This window comes from Urocampus carinirostris, chromosome 16 (genome assembly GCF_059441175.1).
Source record: "Urocampus carinirostris isolate Australia breed hairy pipefish chromosome 16, RoL_Ucar_1.0, whole genome shotgun sequence".
Taxonomy (NCBI): Eukaryota; Metazoa; Chordata; class Actinopteri; order Syngnathiformes; family Syngnathidae; genus Urocampus; species Urocampus carinirostris.
In genome coordinates, this window is record NC_142364.1 from 30,393,522 (window position 1) to 30,419,729 (window position 26,208).

The window sequence follows — 26,208 nt, forward strand, 5'->3', positions numbered from 1 at the left end:
TATCAGCTCCCTCTAGGTGAGCCTCATGTCAATTTTAGACTTTAGAGTATTTTTAAAGAGCACAATTGTACGATAATTGGTGTCACGGCAGCTGAGTAGTTAGCGCATCTGTGGCACAGTTCACGAATATACAGGCTTAAATCCAGCTACCAGCCTTCCTGTGCGGCGTTTGGATGTTCTCCCCTTGCTTGCGTGGGTTTCCTCCGGGCAATCCGGTTTACTCCCACATTCCAAAAACATTTATGTCAGGTTAAATGGCCAGTCCAAATTGCCCCTAGGTGTGAATGAGCGAGCGAAATGTCTGTCCCTGTGTGCCCTGCGACTGTCTGGCAACCAGTTCAGGGTGTCCCCTGCCCACTGTCTGAATATAGCTGGGATGGGCTCCAGCACCCCCGCAACCCTACTGAGGATTAGTACTGTAGATAATGGATGGATGGATGAGAGTTCATGTATTTTTCATTACAAATCAAATCAATATTCTTTTGTTTTTAATAAATGAAAGCTTTTCTACTCAGACGCTAAATAATACACACTGTCCATTTAAAACGATTATTAAGTCGTCTTGTGCATAATGTTACGAAGTAATCGGTAATAAATGGATTCGAAGGAGCCAGCTTTCTTTAGTGAGCCGAGCCAAAATAGCCAGTTCTTGAAAAAGAGCTGGAATTCCAATCACTACATGGTATCTCACTCAATATTTAAAATGAGAAGGGACGCCACCGCGGTCAATACTGAATCGAAATCCTACCATTACTTAAAAATGCCATTGGCACTGATACCATAACATTTTATCGGTAATCACTCATCCCTAGTTTCTACACAAATAAATAGTTCAATGGCAATTCACCATATCTTTTGATTATAGATTACTAATAGGTAAATGGCCAATAACTGATACTTTCATGAGAATTGATACCTAAAAATGCTTATCTCGGTCTGATACCATAACATGGTATCGATAATCACCCATCCCTAGTTTCTTCACAACAAAATGGTTTAATGCCAATTCGCCATACCTTTGATATTAGGTTACTAACCGTTAAATGGCCAGAACTGATATCGGCTACCTTCATAAGTAGCAAGACCAAAAATTGCTGGCATCGGCATTGATAAAGTAACGTAGGATTGGTACACACCCATCCTTGGTTGCAATATGAAAAGCCTGTAAAATGGTTATTTACCATTCCTTTAAATTCAGGTTACTAAAGGTGTAATGCTCAATACTAATATCGACACCATCATGAGTACCGACACATGAAAAAAAAAAAGAAAACAACTTGTATTGGCCCTGATACAATAACATGGTATCGGTACTCACCCGTCCCAAGTCTTTCTTTACAACAAACCGGTTTTACGCATGATAACAAAAAAGCGGTGCATTTGAACTTGAATCTGAATCTGGACCTGAATGATACCCTGCTTTATCTGACTCAGTCTTCGTTCAAGCTTGCTGCCCAAGGAAAAATGGGAACATTCCCTGAACTAGGCAAGGCTACGTACATTAAAAGTCAGTTAAAAACCTGCATAGATCGTATAATTGTGTCCTCTAATCGCCATACTCACAGATGTAGTAGTACTCTCTGCCCGGGCGGAACTCGAAGCCTAATGAGAAGGGTGTGAAGAGCTGGAACTTTTCGGAAAACTTGAGCGGTCCGTTCGAAGACAAAGGCCTGTTGCACTCCCAGCGCTTGAAGCCTTTGGCGGTGTGGTCACAAGAACTGTAGCCGTCATAGTTTACCATGTAGAGCACGTAGCGCTCGGCACGCTCGTCTGGCACGGGGCTGATGTAATGTGGACAGTAGACGTCCAGGTAGTCATTTATGCAAACATCGATGTGGTAATCGCCCCGGTAAAACCTGAAGGAAAAACAAACAAAATAAGAAAATTGTGAGTAAAAGTTGAAGATGGTGTTATAAGCATTGCATACTGCACTAGAAGTCTATGCTAAGTTTTGCTATGCTATGCTAAGCTAAGGCAGTAATGGGTATGGACTAAACCCTTTAAAGCAGGGGTCTCAAACTCACAGCCCAGTGGGCCAATTGGGGCCCTCAGGAGGGTAGCTTAAGTCCCCCGGCCAAATATGAAATCTAAAGGGACCTTGTGTATCAACTGACCAACAGACTCAAAGTGAACAAAACGCATCTTATTAATTTTATTAGAGAAGATAATTAAAATGAGAAAAATTAATGAGCAGGGAAAAAGGAAAAAAGAAAAAGAATAGATGATAAAAGAAAGAAAAATAGAAAAGAAAGAGGGGAAACAAGAATGAAAAAAGCACTAAAAAAGAAAAAAAGAAAGGGAGAAATTGTCACGAGAGCGTGGTGGCGTGGAAGGGGACCGGACCAGAACGGAGGCAGGAGGCATGAAGGGAGAACTCAAATGCGTTGACGATCCATAAGTTTTATTCTACAAAATAAAAGTCGCCCAATACTCCGGGGCAAAACAGAACAATACAGAGTTCCTCCGGCACGAACTCAACAGGACAAGGCATAACAGACTAAAACAGGACAAAGCATAACAGACTAAAACAGGACAAGGCATAACAGACCGGGATTGTGAATAATGAGTATTAATGAACCCGCAACCGCAGAGCCCACCATGCAGCCTTAAATACAGACCCACCATTAGTGGAACTGCTTTCAGCTGTTGCCCAGGGGGGGGGGCAGACTGGTCACCAAGGCGACCGTGACAGAGCCCCCCTCTTAAGGGACAGCTCCCGAGGTCCCAAAAAAGAAAAAATTACAACCTCACGCCCCGGAATGGTTCGACGCTCACGATTGGGGCAACCCCGCTCCCTCCTCCGAACACGCAGGAACGGGGAGAGGCAGGCGCCATCTGTGTCGGGCGGATCGGAATCGGCGCTCGGCAGGGGGGGTCTGGTGGCCAACTGGACAGGGGATGACAGACAGGCAGAACCGACGAGAACAGGACAGACAGGCAGAACCGACGAGAACAGGACAGATAAACAGGACAGGCCGATGCAGAAGAGTCGCACTCAGGACAGGCCGATGCAGAAGAGTCGCACTCAGGACAGGCCGATGCAGAAGAGTCGCACTCAGGACAGGCCGATGCAGAAGAGTCGCACTCAGGGCAGGCCGATGCAGAAGAGTCGCACTCAGGGCAGGCCGATGCAGAAGAGTCGCACTCAGGTCAGGCCAATGCAGAAGAGTCGCACTCAGGTCAAGCCGATGCAGAAGAGTCGCACTCAGGTCAGGCCGATGCAGAAGAGTCGCACTCAGGTCAGGCCGATGCAGAAGAGTCGCACTCAGGTCAGGCCGATGCAGAAGAGTCGCACTCAGGTCAGGCCGATGCAGAAGAGTCGCACTCAGGTCAGGCCGATGCAGAAGAGTCGCACTCAGGTCAGGCCGATGCAGAAGAGTCGTACTCAGGGGGGTCAGATTCAGAAGAGTCGCACTCAGGGGGGGTCAGATTCAGAAGAGTCGCACTCAGGGGGGTCAGATTCAGAAGAGTCAGGCTCAGGGGTTCAGGTTCAGAAGTGGCGATTCAGACAGGACAGGCGGAATCAGAACAGGCAAGACATGAGAGGGTCAAAATCAAAACAGACAAAACATAAGAGAGTCAAAATCAAAACAGACAAGACATAAGAGAGTCAAAATCAGAACAGACAAGACATGAGAGAGTCAAAATCAGAACAGACAAGACATGAGAGTCAAAATCAGAACCGGCAAAACAGGAGGAGCGGAGTCGGGCTGGCAGGCAGCGGAGTCGGAGTCGGCCCGACGGGCAGCGGAGTCGGAGTCGACCCGACGGGCAGCAGAGTCGGAGTCGGGCTGGCACGCAGGGGAGACGGAATAGCAGGCAATCGGCACGGGAGTCGGGCAGGCAGGCATGAGAGTCGAACAGGCAGGCGTCAATTCTTCCCGGGACCCCATTCGAGGCACAGCAAGGGCCACGACGGGCGGGGCCGTGGTTCGAACGGGCAGGGAAGGCCAACTCAGTAGGCGACTGCCGAACTGCGCTCTCCAGCTCTCCCAAGTCGCGCTGGGATCGTTCGCTGAGTTCTATTTGTTGGCGGGTTCATTCTGTCACGAGAGCGTGGTGGCGTGGAAGGGGACCGGACCAGAACGGAGGCAGGAGGCATGAAGGGAGAACTCAAATGCGTTGACGATCCATAAGTTTTATTCTACAAAATAAAAGTCGCCCAATACTCCGGGGCAAAACAGAACAATACAGAGTTCCTCCGGCACGAACTCAACAGGACAAGGCATAACAGACTAAAACAGGACAAAGCATAACAGACTAAAACAGGACAAGGCATAACAGACCGGGATTGTGAATAATGAGTATTAATGAACCCGCAACCGCAGAGCCCACCATGCAGCCTTAAATACAGACCCACCATTAGTGGAACTGCTTTCGGCTGTTGCCCAGGGGGGGGGGCAGACTGGTCACCAAGGCGACCGTGACAGAAATAATAAATAAGAGACGGGAAAAGAGAAAATTATATGTAAAAAAAACAAAAGAAAAAGGCCAAATAAATAAAAAGAGCAAACAAATCAAAAGAACAAGAGAAAAACAAGGAAAAAAAGATAGAAAGGGAGAAAAAAAAACAGGTTATTGTTTTTTGGGGGAACTCGCAGCAGCTCCGTCTAGGTGAGCCTCTGGCTTTATAAAAAATAAATCCCAATTTCTCAATCTTTGATTACATTAAAAAATGCACATTTATATGATAGTTAATGTTATTGATTATCGTTTGAATTAATGTTAATGTATTTCAACAAGTGAATATTAATAGGAGGCACTAAATAATACACATTGTCCCTTTAATTCCAGCTCATGCAAATCATGGATTTATTTATTACTGATTGATTCTCAAAATATTTGTAGTTTTTTAAAATCTTATTTTCTCTGAACCTGATTTGCCACAGTAAAGTATAGAAATCCTGGTGTATGATACAACAATGAATCAAGATGATCTCAGTGGCCGAAGAAAACCTTCTCAGTGGCCGAATGTGGCCCGCGGGCCTTGTGTTTAAGATATGTGTTTTAAGTATCTGTCCAGACTACGTCAAGTAGTGTTTACGATATCAACCCAACTTTTTGGGAGGTCTCCACTAAAAGCTTTTAGCAATATACCACAAACCTCCTCCATCCTGGGTTAATTGTCTACTTAGCATACGATCGGAGAAAATCCCTTTCAACAATGTGATTTTCATTAGCTAGAAAGATAACTTGTACAAAAGTTTGGGAAAATAAGGCATGTGTTAGCGCTTAAATACGCCCCCCAAAATTGTGTGGTATAAAAGATAGAGAGGGAAAAATTCAGAAGGGATAAGACAGGTATTCATTTGAGACGAAAATGATTGGTAACGTATATTCCCAGAGGCGCCATCTAAGCTAGTATATTTGAGGCCTTTAGCGGATGGCGATTAGGGCTGGAGCGGGCTGCTTGTGGCACTATAGCTGCTAATGGGCCTTGGATCAGTATCACTGACATGCTTGAATACGCCACTGTTCACTGACACAGAAATCATGAGGAGTGGGAACAAGCCCACGACTGTGCCCATGCATTTAACTGGATGGACATTGGAGGCGAAAAATAACTCAGTACCGTGTTTCCGGACTGTGAGGAGCACCAAAAACCCCAAATTGTCCAAACATTTGATTGTGCACTTTATATACTGTAGAAAACGGTGGATGAGATTTGAAATTCATGAAGTATAGGTGCGCATTACTAAACAACATTACATTATACTTCCTTATTTGAACAAATGATTTATCAATGGATAATCAATGCATTGTATGTAAGGATTTCAACAAAGGTCATAGCGGTGAGGGCACTGAATCTTTTTCAAAAGACCATCAGTATTAGAGATGACATCCTAAAAGGCATTAGAGGTTATTTCATTATCTCACTACTTCTACTCACGGTGCCAGAAACACGGATTTGCACAGTGAATTTGGATTAGACAGTCTCTTCACTTCTTCACCTATTCGTCAATAACGATGCAAAAGACAGAAAACAGAAAGTCTTTCACCAAAATACTTAACTGAGATGTAATTAAAAAACCTTTGAACCGATCAAAATATGTACAAACGTGCCAGAAATACTGATGTGCTTAGTGCAATCCAATAGATTAAACAGTCTCACCACTATTGTAGCCGTGCGTCAATAACGTTGACAGAATTTTTTTTAGTTGTATAAACTACAAATTCCAAAACTAGACCTACCAATGTAGATCAGGGGTGTCAAATTCAAATGGACGGAGGTCCTATTCAGACATTTTACTACAACTTGATGTCTGACCTGATGAAATGTTTGAAATTAAAATAAGCTGCTAATTCTAATTGCTAATCTGGTGCTAGTCGCCCCCTAAAGCGACTCCTAAAACAATGCTCGACAATCCAAAAGCTAACCACTAAAGCTACATTTGTGCTCAGCCTTGTGTGCTATTGAAAAAACGGAAGCTGATCTAGAACCAGGTGAGATTGAAGAATAGAAAAAAATTCAATACACAGCTGTTGCAGCTGACATGTTGGTGCCGACATGTTGGGGTCATATGAGACGCTGGTAGCATTCGGGGAAGGCATTCGGGGTATCAGGTAGCCGCAACACAGATTGTACAAGATCTGCAAGATTAGTAGCCACAGAAGAGTGTGTGTGTGTTGTTTGCGAATATTTTGTTTCAAAAAAAGTATTTGGTGAACTTGAGTTCAAAGATCCCTTCATGGAGTGATATGTTATTCATGTAAATGAAGCAAGGAGTGAACAAACGGTGATTTTTCTTTGTTCACCAATGACTTCGAGTGAACAAGCAGACAGACATTCGCTGACTATTCTGCGAGTAAAGTGATAGGAATTCCAGCTCTTTTTAGAGAACCAGCTCTTTTGGCTTGGCACCCTGGCACCTCTTTATGTTTTGGTGGTTGCTTAAATCCGGGGACTCCAACCTTTTTCGAGCTGAGAGCTACTTTTTGCTACTTTTTTTTTGTGCAAAGGGCACCCGGGCTGCATATGCATTTGTAAAATAACAACTTATCTCGTACTCCCTACAATGTTGTTACTGTGTTATTGCCAATGTAATTATTGGAAGTAGAAAGAAAAAAGAAAGACGGAGAGAATGAAAACATAGAGATAGGCAAAAAATAGTGATTGAAAGAAAAATTAAGTGAGTGAGAGGGAGAAATAGGGAGAGGAAGAGAGGGACAAAGAGAAAAATGGAGAGATAAAAAAGAAAGACAAAGAGAGTAAAAAGATATATAAAAGAGAAGAAAGTGAACGTGAAAGATAGAGAAAGAGAAGGAGAGAAAAAGAAAGAGTGAAAGTCAGTGAAAAAGAGGGATAGAGGGAAAGAAAAAGAGAAATAAGAAGAGAGAGAGAGAGAGGAAAAGAGAGAGAGAAATGAGAAAGAAAGAGAGGGGAACAAGAAAGAAAGAAAGAAACTGTGAAAGAAAAAGTTAGACACAAACACTAATAAAGTGAAGATTAGAGAAGTAGGGAGTAGGGTTAAGTTGACTCAATCAACCACAAAAAAATAATTTTAATAGAAAATCACAATGACCCAGCACTAGTGATGTGTTCTTAGAACAGGCATGCGGGAACCTCAGCTGTCCTTAGAGGGCATCAGGTTGGAAACCCGTGCTTCAATCCATATCTTACCAATTATTATGTAACACTATGTACTTGTTTAATGTTTTGTATAATATTTTCTACCATTAAATTATGATTATATCATTTTTCACTTTTTGAACATTTATATACAGTATTTTCCAGACCATAGATAATTTTTGCGTGACGTCATGCACATCCCCGAATGTAAACTGTCAGCCATATTGAATGGGTCTACCAGACGCAGTTGGATATTGTCACTTGTGAACTAATTTTGTTTGGTGTTCAAATGAAGGAGGGATGTGTAAGATGTTTTTTTTTAATAATTTGACAATTTTTTTGTAAATACCGTTACCTAGAGAGTGGAGTACAAAACGAGGACATCATTTGCAATGCGCCCTTCAGAGATTCTGGGTGCGTGCGATAAACTCTAGGCAAAAAATATGGCGCCCATTCCCTGTTGAAATGAGCCTCAAAGAAAGCCCTGATTGTCCCTAAAAGCCTGGCCAAAAAGAGTGCATATTTAATGTAATGCTTCCCCCAGGCACGCTAAAACGTCTCGCTAATGATAGTACGCTGTTGGCCGGCTGAAATGAGTCCAAGAGTTTGCCTTATTTGAACCTTAACCCCTACACCACACGATTCTCTCTACTACCCCTGTGTCTTGTTTGTACATCAGTGAACATTTGTTGTGGTAACTTAGCCTGGAACGTTTAACAACAGCCAAACTAGAGTTTGGTCGCCATTTTTGAACACCAATCACAATAGTGAAACTGACGCTCAACTGATAGATCCGCCTTACCCGTGTCTCCCGGATGTCGATTATGTGATAGGAACTTTCAAAAAACTAAAATACAGATGTGTCTTTTCGAAATGGCAGCGACAACATGAGGAAAAATTGACACTATCTTTTCCCCTCATATATTGCCAAGGGTTAGGGTTCAGGTCTATCAGTAGATACAACTACACCCAAAAAAATCTATCTATATATAGGTAAGGCAAGTTTATTTGTAGAGCACAATTCATACACAAGGCAATTCAAAGTGCTTTACAGAAATGGCAAAGAGACAGGTTAAAAACACACAATTACAATTAAAACATAGAAGAAAATACATTGAAAATTTAAAATGTGTTTTTTAAAATACATTAAAACCACAGATAAAACATGATAAAATCAATAAATAAAAATAAAGTAAAAGTGAAAAGTGTAGATAGAACCCTTTCAGTTGTATGCACAGTTGAACAGAGCTGTTTTCAGCTTGGATTTAAACACTGTCAGAGTAGACGCCTGTCTGACGTCATCAGGAAGACTATTCCAGAGTTTAGCTGCATGGAACTGAAACGGTGCTTAACCCTGTTTAGTCCTGGATCTGGGCACCAGCAGAAGGCCGGTCCCTGAGGTTCTCAGGGTCCGAGATGGTTCATGTGGGACCAACATGTCACAGATGTACTTTGGTGCTAGACCATGAAGAGACTTATACACCAGCAGAGCTGTTTTAAAGTCTATTCTCTGAGCGACAGATTCAGATTCAGATTCAGATCTACTTTATTGTCATTCTAGTACACGTGTATACAGAACGAAATGTCGATACATCTGACCCGCACAGTTTCCTCGAATGTACAGATATAAGTAAAAGTTATATTGTATTATGGCTACGTATAGTATCTTACCATACCATAGTGCCGATAGTGCAAGAGGAGTAGCTAACCAGATGTGCAAAATGGGCATTCAGGTTAACAAGTCAGGTAAACAGTAACATTAACACTGTAACAGTAACGCTGTAAGTACAATAGTGCAGAGAGCAAATGTGCAAGGAGTGGCAAGCTATAAAGAACTGCCAGTGCAGAGACCTGAGCACAGGACTAATATGGTCGTACTTCCTGGTTCTAGTCAAGACCCGAGCAGCAGCGTTCTGGATGTTCTGCAGCTGTCTTACAGCTCGTTTAGAAAGTCCAGTCAGAAGGCCGTTACAGTTGTCTAACCTGCTAGAGATAAATGCATGAATAAGTTTCTCTAAGTCTGGTTTGGACAGTAAACATTTGATTCTGGCAATGTTTTTGAGATGGTTAAAGGCCGATGATGTTATGGATTTAATGTGGCTGTTAAATTTAGGCCTGAGTCCATTATTACCCCGAGATTTCTAACCTGATTTTTAGCTTTTAAACTAAGTCATTCCAGATGACTGATGACACTTTCTGTTTTTTGTGCGCCAAAGACAATGACTTCAGTCTTGTCTGAGTTTAGCTGGAGGGAGTTGTTTTGCATCCACAGAGTGATCTGTTGGGGGCAATGACAGAGTGAATTCACGGGACCATGTTCACCTGCTGTCAGGGAGATGTAAATCTGAGTGTCATCTGCATAGTTATGGTAGGACACGTTATTACTGCGTATTCACTGGCCCAGGGGCAGCATGTAAATATTTAAATATATACATTATTTTTGGCATTTTTTCAAATCCAATATGGCCCACGGCATCAAAATGTTTGCCCACCTCTGACTTAAATAAACCGTCAAACTAATTTATAGTATTTTGTGGCACTGTGAATAAAATCATATATATTTTGATCTCACACTAATTGGAATTTGGCAACAAGAAACCAATAACCTTGTTTTCTCCATCATCTCAGAGAGTTCTGCTCTGGGCAGAAGAAACCTCCCATCCACAGTTTCAGGACAGTTTGCTTATATTTTGACTAGCGGGTTTCAAGCGGCTCCACAGTATCATGACCCTAGCCAGAGGCACTGGATGGTATTGCCTTATCCTTTCGTGTGAATGTTAGCATCTACTTTGCTAGTGTCAGCAGCTGTCTATCAAACCCGATGCAAACTGCAGAACGTTGACCTAACGAACGATACATTTTGCAGATCTTAGCACTTAACACCAAGATTGCGTCTGGAGTGGGGAAAGTGTTTATTCTTAATTTCAACAAGCTTCCATAAAACAGTCTTGAGTGAACAATTCTCACTTCCCTTGCATACAAATGTGGTTATGAGCACCTAACTCAAACGGCCCGGGCCATTGTTCTGTCTTGCAAGCAAACATAAACCTATTGTGTGGTGTTTTGTGTTAAACACTAAAAGATTTTGCCACGCAGAATATTCTGGAAGCAGCAAATAAATGTTCTCTTCAATTTTGACAAAACTTTTGCATTAAGCAGAAAGTGAAAGCAAAAAGATCGTATCCCACAACCAGTGTCTGGACTAACGTGTTACAAAGGAACGTGCTCATGGGACGTAATTACTTTCTTTTGATAACGTGTACTGTAATGCATTATCAAGAACATTTTGTAATTCTATCGTTGTTAGGGCCCGGTCACACAGCCATTTGCGTCTGAATCGCGGGTAAAATTTTGCGATTTTTTTTTTGCCCGTGGTTGCCCGCGGTAGAAAATGCGCAAAATTGGCTAACCCTCTGTTTATCTGTGGTATGCCCGCAAAACAGACGCCAGCGACTGTTCCGCTTCCTCATCGCGTCCATTCCACGTCCTTTCCGCGTGTGGACCACGGGTATAAAAGCTGCCGAGCCGGTGTTATGCCGAGAAATGCACCCCTGCCGAGATTTGCATCCCCTCGCTACTATAACCACTTTGACCTGGTTTTATCTCACTTTTATATCACTTTTTGGGCATGTAATGGCGAACATAAAACCAAAACCACTTTGTCTTGCATTTGTTGGGAATGTAATACAACTTAAACCATTTCGTTTTTGTATTTGTTCTGAATGTAATCGAACGGTAAAGCACACCGTATATAAATCACTTTTGAGAAGTGCTATGCTGAAATAAGCTTTACGGTAGAGTGCATAACAGTTTCAATACGAGCGATTTGAATAGAAAAAGGCAAAATAAACACGTTACCTGCTCAAAAGTGATTTATATACGGTGTGCATCACCGTTCGATTACATTCACAACAAATACAAAGACGGAATGGTTTAAGTTGTATTACATTCCCAACAAATGCAAGACGAAGTGGTTTTGGTTCTATGTGTGCCATCACATTCCGGAAAAGTGATATAAAAGTGAGATAAAACCAGGTCAAAGTGGTGATAGTAGCTAGGGGATGCAAATCTCGGCAGGGATGCATTTCTCGGCATAACACCGGGCTGTAGAAATCATAACCGCTCAAGACACAGTCCCGTCAAGCTATGGCACCGAAGAAGAAGCCAGTATGTTATTATTGTAATAGCTTTTCATTTTTATTTTATTATCTTGTTATGAAATGAAAAGAAATGTCAAGAAATAAAAATGGATTAAGACGAGGTCACTATGGTGACGGGGATCCATGTTCACCCCTTGACGTCTCGAGCACAACTGACGTGTGCTCGGCAAATCGCGCTGTATATACGCGGAGAAAGGCGTTTGACCGTCACATGCGTTACACACACTAATTCACATGATAACACCGGGATACAGGCGCAGAACAAACGTGCTATGACCGTGCTCCACCCGCGATTACCCGCTAAAATTTCGCGTCCTACCCGCGTGTAACCACGCCCTGGACGCGGCCGTTCCACGTCTGTACCGCGTCAATACCTCGTGTGTACCACGTGTGCCGCCCGCGGTTACCCGTGGTCTAAAGTTTTGAGCAGCGCGAAACTTTTTCGCGCGGCCAACCGCGTGTGAATTTCCTGCCGCGTGTAAAGCATGGCTGTATCTCGATCTCAAAGCGTCCAACAGCGTCTGCTTCACGGGCAGAAATTTCTGGCCGTGATTCAGCCTCGATACGCCTGTGAAAGGCTGTGTGACCGGGCCCTTACTACAAAATTCTTACTGCGTCAGTATTAAAAGCACATCATGAATACATTGTTTCCTGAATGTTGAATACTTGTGTATTGCTGATGTTAGCATATTTATTTGTAGGGCGGGCATGTTTATTCTTACATACAAAGTACAAAGGAATAAGGTTATGGAGGCGTGGTCTCAAGGACAGAGTTGGAGAGTGCTGATTTTCTCCTCATGGAGATGCTCTTTCTACCGTATATACTTTCAACTAAGCTGAACTTATAACTATAAAAAAATTGTGAAAGCCAGGGTCTGCTTACAATCACATATTTGGTTTTGTGTCACCAGTAGCGAATAGTAGATATGGCATTAGGATGGGGTGTGGCTTATAAAGAATAAACAAACAAACAGGAAATCAATAGCGCAAACGTGAGCACAGACTTTAAGGTAAATGTGTACTGAATTTTGGTCTTTCTATATGTAAAATTGTTTTTACAATACACAATAACTGGAGAAAGAACGAAAAAATTGTTGGACAGTACCCAGAGATCTTTTAAGTGTCTCAGCTAGTGTTATGGTTAGTTTGCAAGATCTCATTGCACAAGCCACGGAATATGAAGTCTGCTTCTATGCAATGATATGCAGTAATTTGCTAATAGATAGTTACTTTCTGAGTAACACGCTGCTTTTTAGTGTCAGTAATCTGGGAGGTTACTGAGTTACTTTTGAAATGAAGTAGCGAGGAACGACAACTAATCACCGTTTTTTCCAGTAATGCGCCAAAGACTAAATACAACACGGAAATAAGACTACAGATACCTTACGAGACACAAAGAAGATATGACGAGAAAACGAGGAAACAGTAAAAAACAATAAATACATAAAAGACCTGATTTATCTTCAGTTTTGAAAAAGCACTGCAAAAATGCTTTCCCAGTGAGAGTCGTAGACTTTTATCACCATCAAATAGCAAGATGAACCATAATGGGAGGAAGTCCGGGGCCAGCGCAAAGACTGACCTTAGCTGCGGGTGCCACAGAATGATTTGTTTCGAGACGGGAGTCAAAACGTTTCATTCGGCCGCCGATTCTTTTGTGTGACTTCTGATCCGCAACAAATGTATGCATTCTGTTACAAAACCAAGCTGACCCTCAAACTGCACGTAGGATAGTTTTTGATTTCAAGGAACATTTGATTGAAAAGTAAAACAATTCGGTTTGAGTGGGTACATAATATTTTATATAAAAAGGAATTTTTAATTTTTTTAAAGCAAACTTTGAAAATTATATTTCAGAATGTAGAAAGACAATTTTCAATTTGTGATCTCTTTGTTTTCGTAGGACCATTTAAGAGCGCGATTTTAAGTAGTTTTCACAAAAAAAAACTGCTCACCAAACCTGCTGTCACCACAAGTTTCCAGCAAATGGCAGTAATACACAATGAAAATGCAAGGACCAATCAACATTGTCAATACAAAAATAAACACCGTTTTTTTCTGGATTTTTGTAGTTTTCATACAAAAAGCGTATTTTGGAATTTTCCATAAACTGGCATAGTAAACTACAGATGATTTGTAAAATTGTCTCACACTGCAAAAGTGATTATTAAATCATGTGACTAGTTCAGTAACATAGAACTAATGTAAAAATACTAAATGTTGCATTCAGAAGGTTAATAATTTTTCAATAGGTTGAACGCATATTTTCATTTCTAGAACATATATTCACTTTGACTCCTAAGAAAGTTTCAACTTGGTGATTTTAATCATATGTACACTGATAAACCAGTTTTGTAATCAGATATGTTGCTCGTTTTAGGCATTAGCTCAGGAGGTAGCGCGCTCGTCTTGGGATCAAGGGATCCCAGTTCGAATCCCGGCTCGTCCGTGTTACAAGTCGAAGTGTCCTTGGGTAAGACACTGAACCCCTAATACCCCCAATAAGCAGGTTAGCGCCTTACATGGCTGCAAGGCCGTTATTGGGAAATGTGGAGCACATTGTAAAGCGCTTTGGGAAGTCATTGACTTGAAAAGCGCTAAATAAATGCAAATCATTTCATTTCATTTATCAAACTTATTTAACTTATTAAAAAAAGAAAAAATACGATATAGGTCTTGTGTATTATAACGATTATTTCTTAAAGTACAGACCCTGAAATAAACAAGATTTTTACCATTGAAATTGAGCAGAATTATCTGCTAGTTGATTAAAAAGACACTGTGTCACTAAATGTCACTGAGTGCAACCAAAAACAAGTGCTACATAAAACAAAAAATAATACAAACTACAAAAACTCAAGTGTCTAAACTACACAATTTTACTTGCATGCATTATTAAAAACACGCAAGCATAAAGTTTTTGGATCTTTAGGGAACCTGCAACAGCAAGATGGCAGACAATCTTGTCAGGTCCATCATTTAAATTTGACAGCTGAAATCTTTGACTGTAATTTTTGCATTGAACACCATTATTTGTTGCAAATTTGTATTATTTTATTTCCAAATGGTTAAAAAAGAAATTACAAATTTTAATAACTCTGAATATTTTATGTATCTTTTTCAATATTCGAAAACTGGTATGGTTCTTTGCATGTAAGCGTTACTTGGCTGAAAAAAAAAAATCACAATTCACCAAGTCTACCAACTTAGTGGAAATATTATCTATTAAAAAGACACGGTGTAATATTTGACCACTCGACGTCGTTGTGCTGTGTAGTACAACCGAAAACGAGGAAGGATCAAACAACGGAGACTCAGTGACCAAACCGCACAATTTATCTTCTCACTTTTTTGCTCAGGGTTTTAGGGGTACCCTTTAGCAGCAAGATGGTGGACAATTGTCTTAGCTCCCTCTAGGTGAATCCAATGTAATGTAAAATAAACACACATTTCTTGACTTAGGAGTATTCAAAAGAAGAAAAAAAGCACATTTACACGACAGTTTGGGCTTACTATTCAAATCTATATTGCTTTTTACCACTTGTATGCGCTATAAAATACATAATGTCCTTTTAACGTATTTAGATGGATTTATCAGTCGACACAAGAACAAAAGAACTCAAATTCCACAAACATTCCTTCCTTAATCAGTCTAAATTTGCATTCAGAAATTGTACACCACCCTTGATTTAAGGTGTATTGCACTAAGCACACAAAATATATGAAACAACATCATGCACGAGACGCCACCCCACATGTTGACCAGATGATGGCTCGAAGACGCTTTTCAACAACCGAAATAAAATACGGCAAAACTCCTTAAGTACATCCTGAACTAAGATATCTTTAAATAGACAACATTTTAAGCTTTTATTGTCCTTTGGTTTCAATTACGGAAGAAGCTGATCGGAGGTTTCTTCTGCCGACGTCTGCTTTGATGTCAACTATCTTTTGCCCTTAGAGCATCCGGCACCCCCTACCGTGCCTGTTTCCCTCCCGGGTCATCAAATGCAGATGTAAAAGTGAACCGTTGGCAGAAATATAATACACCGAGATTTCAATTAACTGAAAGATAAACACATTTAAGACATGCGAGAATAGAAATCATTGCAAAAGTCACAGTTATTCAAAAGTTTGGGGCCACCCAAACAAGTATTTGTTTTCCATGAAAAAGGCACTTTTTTTTTTTCGAAAGAGTTGTCCGTTCTTTTGCCCAAAGTAATCACTACCTCTGGTTGGCTCGTCTCAGATATGGCTTTTTTTTGTTTTTTGGCTCTTAGCCTTAAAGGCCTGTATCTTTACACAATAAATGTTGACAGTGGTGTTTTGTGGGTACTATTTAACCAGAGACTCTCATGTACTAGGCATTTTGCTTGGTTGTGCAACCTCCCACTTCTCTTTCTACTCTGCTTGTGCTGTTAAAGGGAGCAGTACACACTGTTGCAGCAGATCTTGACATTTCTTGGCAATGTCTCGCATGGAATAGCCTTCATTTCTTAGAACAAAGATAGACCATCAGGTTTCTCACGAAACTTTTTTTTTTGGCCATGAAGAAAGTTTAATCACATCCACAAATGTGATGCTCCAGAAACTTGACGAGCTCAAAGCAACATTCCGGGTGTACCTCCTATTAGTTTAATGTTATCTTCATTGTAAAAAAGTGCTTTGCCTTCAAAAATAAGAACATTTCAAAGCGACCCCAAACTGAACGGTACAGTAAGACGGGAAGGATAGAAATCTGTCCTAAAAGTCAATCCATTGATAGTAAAAGATTAAATCTTAACTTATCTTACCCGGTATTCGTATGTTTTCAGAGTAGTAAGATCCCTTTTAACTTTTGATCCCCGTTACTAGTTTATATTTGCCAAGGTATCTTTGCTTTTAGACTTTCCACACCAAGGATTTTGAGTTTGAGGCCACATTGGTCTAAAAAATTAGCAAAGGGGACAAGAGGAAAAAAAACAAATAAAAAAAAAAAAATGACAAAAATTGAGATTTATCTTTTAGAATAGCAAATCCATGAATAAACAAACAAAGTGCAATTACAAGTATGTGTTACATTTGATTTTCCACAATTAAACAATTAATCAAATTGATTTTGCAACGTTCAGAATTAAAGCAAAGAGATAAATTACTTCACTTTTTAGAACAATGGATTTGATAATATGCATTGAAAAACTCAAAATAACTTGTTAATAAAATAAAAACATGACTAAATATGGCAGGTAAAGGAACATATAGCCAGCTATTTGAATGTTGAGGACACTGGGGACAAGAGCGTCACCCCAAAGAAAACCTAATGTTCATTAGTAATACCTTTTATACATTTTTATGCCTATTATCATTATATTTTTAACAATTTTGTTTTGCGGCTCCGGATGAAAAAACCTGATTGGTCGCAAGTGGCCCGTGGGCCACAATTTTGCTCACCCCTGTCCCACACTAAGCATGAACAAATCAACAAATATTTTAATTCGATAGTGTTCCTAAACGGTTTGTTTTACAGGTAAGAGTATTACAATTTTGTTTTAAGTGCTGAAAAAAAAAGGCAAATCTTAAATTTAGAAAAAACAGCACATTTCACCACTTTTGCATCATAATGAATCTTCTTTAAACAAAAGATCCTCAAATCCTAAATCCTTTTGTCATGGGGTTTAATGATTCCTTATTGGTTGAAAGACTTAGCCCGTAAAAGGGGCTTATCAATGAATCTGTAACTGAAGCTCTTAGCAAGCCACACAACTGCAGATAATCCCCTTTTTCCGTCAACTCCCTACCTTGTTTGCTTTCTTTAGCCCCATCTGTTGTGTTGGTCTGGCACCTTTAAGGCATTGCAGACCCAATCAAGAAAAAAACAAACAATATTAAGTTTGTGTGTATTTGATAGGGAAGTAACTATAATGGCAATATTGGCAAGTATTAAAAGTGTAAGGATTTAATAATTTGTAAATCATTGCCTTCTTCGAAGTAGCACATCTGAAAAATCGGTTTCAAGAAACTCAGCAAATTCTTACTTGTTTTACAGTGATTGAAATTGATATATTTTCAGTGAAGTGAGTTGAGGTTCATGTCTAGGGAGGCTAAATCAAATTAACAAATACATTAACCCTAATTTAATTAATCATTTAATTGTAAGAGTAAGTAAGAAGTATGTCGACTAGACAAAACATTTTTGTCTTACCATGACTTATGAAAGTAGCTCCTTTTGAATAAAATCATCAACAGATAGGTCATGCTCAATGATGAAAAATAAGGTCCATTCAATGAAAACAAAATACTGGATCGCCTGACTAGCTGTCAGCTTGTTAATGCTGTCACTAATTCTATCGTTCGTGGCTAAGGTGTGCGCCGAATCTGAATCTTAAGTTTACTATTGCCCTCTGCCATGAGGCAAGAGAATTGCATGCCTCACGTTGCATCTACATATGCTCAGCACAGTAAAAAGTTCCATACTAGTTGCATTGCTTATCATCTTAATATAATATGAACATTTTCCAAATTCGAAAAACAACATCCAAAAATTGTAAAGATTAATGAGAAAGAACTTTAACATTAAATAATTGTAAACATTTAATATATTTTATTGTTAAATTCCCATTATGACAGGGGTCGCGCATCCTCAACTGCCTCCCATGAATTAACTGTGTGAAATTGATTATTAAAATAATTTGTATTAATTGTCCAGCCATTATAATGTCCTAAAAAATCTCATCTTTACTGGAATCATTATTGTTTTTTATACTTTATTTTTTTCTAAAGACTTACAAAAAATAGAGTGAAATTCTAAAATACTTTTCTCATGTTTTATTTATATATATTGATATTTATTTTCATTTTTATTATAATTGTATTGTCTTTAATGTCCAAGATAACAACGTAATGAACCATTGTATGCAACGAGATCAGACATAACACAAAAGTAAACATGTAGAAAAGACTTAAAGAGCAAAAATAAATTAAATAATTTTTAGGGTGGTAATGGCTTTGGGGGTTCGCAATGTACAAGAAATTATTTTTGAAAAAAACATTACTTTTGGCACACTTAAGTCAGATGTAATGTCGACTACACAGACCGTGATACTTGTCATGACATTTTAATTTGAGAATGATTTTTTACATGACTATATTTTTCACAATTCCCCAAGTTTTTATGCAGTAATGTTATTTAATATGGACTGCCAACCTTCCCGCAATATGATACTTATTGTGTTTTTATGTTTGCATGTACGTATGTTTTATGTTTGGATCTTGCTTCATCATTTGATGATGGGAAGTCGTAAAGAGACGGAGAGAAAATAACGAGGGACAAGGGAATTTTTGGAAAGGTAACCAATAAAGAGAAATGGAGGGAGGCATCGGAAAGAACATATTTGCTTTTGATTTATCATGCAATAAATGTGGTTTATGATGCTGGAGAACATCTTGTGTAAAGAAAACCTTTAATGCTTAGAAGGAAGTCCAAAATTAATTTGTCAATGCACAAATTGCAGCTCCACACCCATTGCATTCAGTCGGTTTTGAAAATCTAGATTTATTTGGAAATAAAAGCTTTCATTCAAAAGTAATTACACCAAAGTGATATTGTAACTTTTAAGCGCATCTTTTGATCCTTTGCGTTGATAAACTTAAAATGCAATTGGGCTAGTTCAAGAGTGTTTGTCATCGAGTGAAATTTTATAAATATCTTGATGGACAAAATTTTAAAAATGTATAGAAAAAAAACACTGGGACACTAGGGGTAGGAGTAGTAGCAAAACAACATATTTTTCTTGGTAGTCCTTTTTCAACATTTACCTTTAGTTGTGGACAGTCACTCAGAGAGTACGTCTTCATTACACATGTTTTTAAAATATTTGAGTATGTACTTTGTTATGTATTCCAATAGCATTTTTTTTATTGAATTATGTATTTTACTTACATATTCATTTAAATTCATTAATTCCTTTTATTATTATTGTTAGATATTTCAACTATTTTTGTTTGGCAGGCCGGATTGAAACGCCTGACAGGCCATATATGGCCGCCGGACCATAGTTTTCCCACCTTTGCACTGGACAGAGGTCTTCACAATCAGGGGTAGGGAGGCAAAGGTTGGGACATGATGTCACAAAATGAGGTCAGCCAATATGCCCGCAGGGTTTGGGGTTTCCAACAAGCAGTCTAGCCACCCACTTTCCTCCCTACACATGTCGTAGCATTTGCTACAAGAAAATCTACAGCATTATGACTGAGTTTGCTCATTGCCGTATTTTCCGCACTTTACGGAGCCCTCCAAGAGTGCGTCTTTTGTGATATGCACATTGGGTATGCACGTCACATTGGGTATATGTATATTGTATTCTTTTTGCTTTATTATTGTATTGTTGTCAGCGCAGGGATGCTGCTGGAAATGTGAATTTCCCTGCGGGGATGAATAAAGTATCCATCCATCTATCAAATTTTCTGTTATGTAAGGCGCACCCGACTATAAGGCGCATATAATTAAAACTAAAGATGGGGTAGGGTTGCACTAAAAATAAATACCATATTTATGCATTGATTAATCAGTCACAATATATTGGTGATCACAATAGTCAAAGTGGGCGCAACGAAAATTAAAACCGGTTTGCCATGGGGATAATGATCCACGAGACTGCTATGAATACAGACAACACAGTTTTATGTCATCATCACGTTATTTTCAGTCACAGGGCCAAATTGTTGATGTTATTATTGGACCAGGCTGTGAAAATATTGACAGACATTAAAGTGGTCCATGTTAAAGAAAATTTAAGGGACCACTGAAATGCAGTGAATGTAAATGGTCTTCATTTGTATAGCGCTTTCAAGTCAATTAAGACCTCCCAAAGCGCTTTACACTGTGCTTCACACGTTTCCCTTTTACACACTAACTGACCGATAGCAGCGTCAGCCATGCAAGGCAACTACCTGCTATTGGGGGCATAAGGGATTCAGTGTGTTGCCCAAGGACACTTCGACATATAACACAGAGGCGCCGGGAATCGAACCTGTGACCTCTTGATCCCAAGATGAGCGCTCTACCTTCTGAGCTAATGCCGCAAGAGTATTGAATTGCTTTTGAAGCCCATGTGAGATTCTGAACTAAATGAAGGGAAAGGCATTGTGGGAAGTGATTTAGTCGTCCAGGGATTAAATAATCATGTTCACGCATAGATTCAATGTTTGTCACCCACAATGCTTACCGGTAGTTTGAGTTAAAAAAGAAAACATAATGTTATAACCATTCTTAATCACTTTCTGTCTTTTAAATTCTCTTACATTTGTATCTTCAACCGTGACTAAACATAGTGTAATCATGAGATAAGACCGACTAGCTCTTCCCAATGATGTTTTTTTTTACACACACACACACGCACGCACAATTAAACAGTTTAGTTTCTCGCCTTGCTAGGACCTTAATTTGGCCCTGCTAGGACCTTAATTTGGCCTTGATGCTAGGTCCTTAGTTTGGCCTTGTTGTTTTTGGACTGTGGCTTTGATGCTATGTCAGTCCTTAGCTTGGCCTTTGCCATGATCTTTGTTTTTTGCAATCCGGAGATGGAATAAGAGCTTGCTCTGTCCACTCCACGCATCGGCCCGGCATTGCAGTACCTCCGGGAACGGTGCATTCGCAATGATCGCAGCAAGGCTTTAGGGCTAGGACCTTAGCTTGGCCTTTTGGCTGAGAGTAAGTGTCCCGGCTCCTAGGCTTTGTAGCGTATTATGAACTGACCGATAACGGATAATGGATAATGAATAACGAAGATAGAACAATTACCCTTAAAAACCCCAGTTTAGTTTCTCGTCAAGGAATGCAGTCAGACTTGGGCTTGAAGGCAATAAAATGGGAAAATAGAGTTTGTATAGATCAGTGGTGTCAAAGTCAAGTGGAAAGAGTTCCTAATAAAACAGTTGACTTTAATGTTGACAATTTTTCCAATGCTGCCTATAGTCTAGTGCAGTGTTTTTCAACCCTTTTTGAACCAAGGTACACTTTTATTTATAAAAAAGTTCCGTGGCACACCGTCCGTCGAAAATGTTTGAAAAAGAAGTTATGTCAAATATTTCACTATACTATCTCATAAGCAGATAATTAGTATATAAAAAGAAGAAAATAATACTAAAAATAAAAAAGAATGGTGTGCTTTATTTATGTTTTTATTTTTACAGTGCAATCTTGAACCACTGTGTTAAACAAATTAAGTTATTAAATGTACTGTGCTACCTCATGAGCAGATAATTAGTATATTAAATGTATACAAAAATCTACTGCCACCTACTGATATGGATGACTTTTACAGTTCCTCGTCTGAAGATAGCAAAAATACTGAATAATGGCCTGATTTTTTTGGAAAGATAAAATTGGGCAAATTCCAGCAGCATACAAGACAAGGTCTCACGCCACACTAGTGTGCCCCGACACGCTGGTTGAAAAACACTGGTCTAGTGGAGCTACTGAAAACTCAAAAAATACATTGCAATGTAAATAAAATCCATATTTTATCATGGCTCTGTCAGTAATTTTCAGTAGGCTCAAAGAGACAAATCAAAAGAAAGAAGCTGCTAATCCTAGCTGATACTGTTGTGCTAGATGCAGCAACCAACACCTAAAGCTAGTGAAAACTACAAAAATCACAACACAGAAATACTACAAAAAAACGACTAAAGAAAAACTACAAGAACCTTACTCCAGAAATACTACAACAATCATACTGCAGAAATACTATAAGATATAACTGCAGAAATACTTCAAAACTAATTTTCAAATTAGGTGCTTAAAACAGGGACGTACTATATTATTTGCTTCAATTGTAAGGATTTTAAAACCATTATGATAAAAGTTATCTTATCAAAAATAAATATAAAAAGACATAACATATAGATGTCTGCATGTATATATATTTATATATATTTATTTTTCAAGTTGAAATCTACTTTTGGTTACTTATTAGCGCAAAGGACACCCCATTTGATATCATGTTATTATTATGTTGTTACTACCATGTTACTTGCTTGAAGTAGGGTTGAATAGATTCGGTCGACCACAAAATAAGATGATTTTACTAGAAAATCACAATGACCCAGCACTTTTTCGAACAAGTTCGCGAGCAGCTCAGCTGTTGTGGAGAACCCCGGACCTAACCCTCGGGCATCATGTTGGAGACCCCTGTACTATACTATACAACTGTATTTATACTATAAAGGATCAAGATCATCCCAGGGGCCGTAGAATACCTTCTCATGGGGTATATCTGGCCCACGGGCCTTGACTTTGACTCTGGTGGTACAGACAGTCATCTGTTGTTTTTTTTTCTCCTCTGTGTGCTGGGAACAAAGCCAAGGAGATGAAGAATTGGTCTCAGATTGAAAACACATTGCTCCTTGTGGGAAGGCACCTCCGATACCTCGGAATAGTACAATTGAGAGCAGTAACAGGCAAAAATAATGTGCAAGTGTTCTCTGTTTATGGAAGATGGCGGTCCTCACTGTGCAAATCGTTTTTTCCTTCTTTCAATACAGCTGGCTACAGTGTGTGTGTTTTATAGTTTGTGATATCTAAGGCTCCGTAGAGTTCTCTAACATTCAGTTGTCTATTTTTTCATCACCCTTGAGCAAAGCGGTGCTCATGATTCCTTTTGAGATTTAGGTATGCATATCTGTTTGTTTTTTGTCAGTTTGTTTGTGTGTCTGCCCACCTAAAATTGGAAGAAGGCGTTAAAATATGATAGGTTACCCTCGATGTGAAAAATGCCCCCCAAAAAGCTTACTCTACACATCACAATGTTCCTTTTTTCAAATTGATTTGACTGTCCGTTTGTTTGGAAATATGCTATTTCTTAAATCAATTTGAAAAAAATATATTAACATTTTATTGGGACAGTTGTGTATTATTTGGAAACTTGTAATTGTGAAAAACATTTAATTTGTATGATGAGCAAAAACACTTGCATTTTTCAAGATACCTGAGCTTATTTAACGTTACATTATCCTCCCCAAGAGGGAGGTAACATGATTGTCCAGCATCATGCCCCAAAGGTTAAAAAAAAAAAAAGTCTTATTTTTCTTCTTTTCTCTTTCTTTTCCATCCCTGTTTTCTTTCTTTCTGTTTTTCTATTCCCCCATTTTTTTCATTTCTATTTTTCCCTCTTTGATTCTCTATTATTTCCTTTCTTTTTTTCCAGATTTTCACCTTTTCTTCATGCTTCTTGTGTTCTTTTTGCTCCTTTCTTTTATTTCAATTAAGTTTGTTCTCATTCGTTTCTCTTAAAATATTTTTTCCTGTTTTTCCTCTTCCCCTTTCCTTTCATCCTAACTTTTTCCATAGTTTTTGTTCATTATTAAATTCTCATTTTTCCCATATGTTCTTTTCTTTTTTTCTTTTTCTGTTTTGCAAAAACGTGGGGAAAAATAACCGTGTCACGTTAGTTTGTATTCTTTCTTGTGCTTTTTTGCACTTGTTTTTGGTTGCACTACTAGTGGTAAAATAATACACATTGACCAAAGAACATTTGCTGGATTAGTAATAAGACATTCATTTTTCTTTTTTTCCCCTTCAATTTTTCATCTAGATACTGATGGTATAAGCGCTTGGTATGAATGACCACTGAAGAGTTGAAATCTCAAATGAGTGTCTGCTGGAATGTGTGATCAAAGTTCACTAATCATATTTTTTATTTAATTATTGCATTCTTTAAATACTGTCTGCTTAGGTGTAATTACTGACGATGTTTACAAAATGGCACAAGGTCAAAGCCACAATAGCAGCATGGGCTTGCTGTCAGTCAACGTCCACATACACACTAACACAACAGGGTTCTGCCCTTCAGCTGGTGTAAAACCGCAAGGGTCCGCAATCCAGAGTCATAAACCCTCTTCTGTATCAACGATGCATGTCACGGTTGCCATGACACCATTTACGTTTGGATCAAAGGAAGCTTCCGCTTCGGAGCTGCATAGCCGTCATACTTGAGCGTCCGAACCCGTCATACAAGAACATGCCCCATAATGCCAACATAACTCTGGGAGGCCCACACGAAGTCCTGTTAGAATAACCCCATTAATAATATCCCATCATCACTCGCCGCTTGCGATCGCTAAAAGCAGCGTTAGCGTTATGAATGCTATTGTTCTTAGCAGAAAACGACCTCTAAGACGGAGCTTAAAGCTCGGCAAGCTGATATCGATCTGACACCCAAGACTGTGAGCGGAGGTCAAAGGTTAGTGACAGTCCATTAGTCAGTTTGAGAGCCCGTGATTGGTCAGCTTGATGGACTGACCTCGTCACCGTCTGTCACAGCCGTTGAAGAATGGAAGGTGAACTGCATAATGGGTCGACCTCCATTCGCTAGCACGTTAAATCGCTGCTAATTTTGTTCTTGGTTAACAACATTGAATGCTTTTATTTTTTATTGTTTTGGGGACTATAAGGCACACCCAAAAACCTCAAATTGGCCAGAAATTTAAAAGTGCGCCTTATAACCTGGAGCGACACAAGATTAGAAATGCATACATTATTTATAGATGTGTGTTACTACACAAGATTTTACAGTATCGTTGACAATCATTGTTTCATGCAGAGATTTGAACACAGGTTGTGCGGATGAGGGCGCTTACACTTTACCACTAGATCATCAGTGGTACAAATGACACACGAAGAGGCATTAGACCTTATCTAATTTATGACACTATTTAAACTCCCAATGTCAGAAACACTGATTTGCTTCGTGCATTTTGGTTAAACAGTTTCTCCACTTCTTCACCTGGGCGTCAATAACGTTGCGAAATACATAACAAGAAAATAAAATGTTTTTCGACAAAAAAAAAAAAAACTATACAAATTCTTTCACATAAGTATACATATTGAACCACAACGCCTTCCTGTGTCTGCCTGTGTGTCAATAACGCTGTGGTCTAAATTGTACACGTACATAATATAGCTTAACAAACTCACATTAAGTACGAGCAAATCGATATTATTTTGGAAATCTTTTATATTATCGAAATGCTCTTAACTGACAAAAGCGCCAATAGGCAGAGGAAGATGCTTTCTATCGCCGACAAAGGTATACTTTTCCACATGCTAAAGGAAGGTAAAAGCATTTTTGCGCCACGTTTCCAATAACATCCAGCTGATGGCAACAAAATATCAATATAGAAGCAAGAGTATTTTAAAAAACTATGTAGTTTGACAGTACAGGAGATTTTTGCAAAAACAAAAAACAAAACAAAAATGTTTCTTAAGTACACTACTTTTATTTTTTAATCAAATGATTGAGCCTGTAAATAGGGTTTGTTCTTTGGTTTCAATGTATGTAAAGTATTTAATAAGTAAATAAATGTTTCTACTTCGCAGATTTTGACAAACGCGGGTCCTTTAGAAGAAAGCAAACCACGCGAAAAACGAGGGATTACTGTAACAAAGTTAACTGATGGACTAACTTAATTGACATTTTTACATACACGCACATCAAAGACCTA

General features: G+C 39.2%; 1 protein-coding gene and 1 pseudogene across 1 annotated transcript in view; one reads left to right on the forward strand and one right to left on the reverse strand.

Annotated features, from left to right (window-relative positions):
* Positions 1-26,208, reverse strand: part of LOC148351035 (ephrin-A5b-like) — a 138,524-nt gene that overhangs the window by 22,807 nt on the left and 89,509 nt on the right. Inside the window, exon 3 of the mRNA XM_088355612.1 lies at positions 1,564-1,856. Within this exon, the coding sequence (XP_088211738.1) occupies positions 1,564-1,856 (293 nt within the window). The remainder of the gene's footprint in view (positions 1-1,563; positions 1,857-26,208) is intronic.
* Positions 21,245-21,364, forward strand: LOC148351036 (U2 spliceosomal RNA; annotated as a pseudogene).